This window comes from Sinocyclocheilus grahami, unplaced genomic scaffold, assembly GCF_001515645.1.
Source record: "Sinocyclocheilus grahami isolate Dianchi unplaced genomic scaffold, SAMN03320097.WGS_v1.1 scaffold6591.1, whole genome shotgun sequence".
NCBI lineage: Eukaryota > Metazoa > Chordata > Actinopteri > Cypriniformes > Cyprinidae > Sinocyclocheilus > Sinocyclocheilus grahami.
The window spans coordinates 14,772-17,237 of record NW_015510944.1 but is presented as its reverse complement, the minus strand read 5'-3'; the positions used below and the strand labels follow the sequence as shown (position 1 = coordinate 17,237).

Genomic DNA, 2,466 nt, shown 5'->3' with positions numbered 1-2,466 from the left:
ACAAACAAAAAAGACATTTTGGCAAGTATTTGATCAATGCGATATTGCTTTTGGTTCATGTGCCATTCTCACAATGTTCCATCAAGTTGAGTGCAATGCATTTTGTGATAGTATTCTGACCTTGCTGCATTTCTGTAATTTTTAATAACTTCAGTTATGCAATTATACCACCCGTAGGAAGAAAACACAGTGGAACTGCTCTCTTGTAATTCTTAATTCATCAAGGATTCTTCTCAAACAAGAGGCAGCAAAAAGCTCACACAGCCAAGGAATCTAATCATTGAGGCGTTCAAATACTTACTGTTCGGATTCTGTGTGTTTTTCATCATGCTTGGGTTTTCTGCAGAACAGAGAAGAGGAGGGGGAGTTGAAGATTAAGAGGTGGGGAGGGAGAGAGAAGAATGTATTAATAGATAATACGAGAGATAACCATCATAGGGTTGTGCTCTAATGGATAAAAACCACAAGTCTCTTAGAGACAAGACTAGAACACCGCTGAAGAGCTATCGGCAGCCAAAGTTCATGTTCACTTCTATTCTTGGCAGGCTTCAATGTACAATCCACCAAAGACTGCAACCTTTTGAACTTTGAGCTCTCTGTGCACGCACAGATGAGCAAACTCCAAAAAATACCAAAATATTTTCTAAGAATCCTCAACCGCCTCCAAGACTACAAAAATCTATTAACAAGACCTGATGCTGCAAGCTTCCTTTCTCCTAAATGCTCATCTTTGTTCTTTAATACAGCTGAAGGGCTCTAATGAATGGCTATTGAAATGGGTCAATAGTAGCCCAGTTCAAAGGCTCTTAATCACCATTCTCCCCTCTGTGCCACCCGTGTTCAGACTCAAAAACACAAGCATGTTTTGAATGTGGTGGATGACGAGGGCCACACTAGGCTGTTAAATAGACATTAATGCTTCTCCACGTGAACCATTCCTGAGGTGATGCCATCCCTAAAGAAACACTTTTCATTAAATGGCCTCTTGTACTCTGCCCCAAAAATCTGTAGATGTGCATGAAGAATAGACCTGAAGAACAGAAGTAATAGGCCGATTGAAACTCACCCTCATGTTATTTCTAAGCTGTATTTTTTCAGAGAAACTGTTTTTGTGCAATGAATTAGGTTTGAAGCTTTGAAGGATCAGGAAGGATACAACTGCACCATAAAAGCACCATGGTCCACACAACTCACCCATAAACACTGATCAATTAAGTTGCTGTTCACTGAAAATCTTGACATCTGCCAGCGCATTTAAATAATGTCTTTTTAGGTTTCTTTCCAATGACTTGGTTGATTCTCTTCACAAAACCAGTATAAACTCACTGATTTAATTATCTGGCTGCAATGGTTGACAGTTCACTCAAGGGGAAACTTTCAGATAAGTTGAAATATAGAGGATGGACAACTTTATGGACCGCTTTAATGACATATTTAAGATTCTTTTTCATTCTTTTTGAAGTTTGAAAGCTTCAGTCCCCATTCATTGCACAGTATTTGAATGGTAATGGATTATTTAATTCAATGTGTAATGTCTAAATATGCTCTCAGAAAAAAATATTGTTATTTTTAACATTTAATTCAATTTTGTGTAAAAAAAATAAATGTTTTAACAAATACTCAGTCAAGGAGATACTGCCTTTGTTACATGTGTCATTCCCTAAATGGAAGATCAAGTCAAATGCAATGCATTGCCTCGTGGCATCTCTGTAATTTTTTACAACTTTAGTTTTTGCACAAAGTGTAGTAAAGTGACCAATTCTTCAAATTTTTGAGTTTAGAATGACATGAGGATGGGTAAATAATGACAATTTTTTTATTTTGTGTGCCCTATCCCTTAGCAAAAGTCATATGTGTGTCATAAATGAACGTATTATTTTAAAGGAGTGAGAAGCAATTGTTTTTGCATGTGGTTGAATCTACAATAAACAACTGATTCAATTGATCATGGGTGCAATTGTATGTTCACGCCTGATGGTGAAGCATATTCAAGCATGTTGTCCTCAGCCTTGGCTGTCATTCGGATTATCCAGAGGAGCACCGACTGTCCTTCATCTTCCAAAGCACATCTTTGATTAGATCTGCGCTCACACTATAGGCAGATCTCTCATAAAGCCTGACAGCCTCGAAAGCTCAGGGGTGAAATTAGTCCAGGGGCGGCAAAACACACACACACACAAATGCATCAGTAAACAATCTCTTTCTAACATCAATGAAAACAAAGCCAAGACTTAGTGGGCACAGCATCTGTTTCAGCAGCAAAGGATGGCCAGACAAAACCACAGGGGAATGAAACTGTCACACAATCACACAAAAAGGCTATTTTTCTTTTAACAACATGTTGATGATTTCATATTTGTGCTAAAAAAAGACAATATCCCTTAAGGAAAGACATCTGTGGCCCCACAAAAATGATAAAAATACTGGAGATTTGACCGTTATGTGTTAATGTAATCATCTATTTTT

General features: G+C 37.7%; 1 protein-coding gene across 1 annotated transcript in view; it reads right to left on the bottom strand.

Moving 5' to 3' along the window:
- Window positions 1-2,466, bottom strand: part of LOC107577616 (immunoglobulin superfamily member 21-like) — a gene marked incomplete at its 5' end in the record, with an annotated part of 15,654 nt that overhangs the window by 3,079 nt on the left and 10,109 nt on the right. The window contains one exon of the mRNA XM_016263672.1: window positions 302-373. Coding sequence (XP_016119158.1) covers window positions 302-373 — 72 coding nt within the window. The remainder of the gene's footprint in view (window positions 1-301; window positions 374-2,466) is intronic.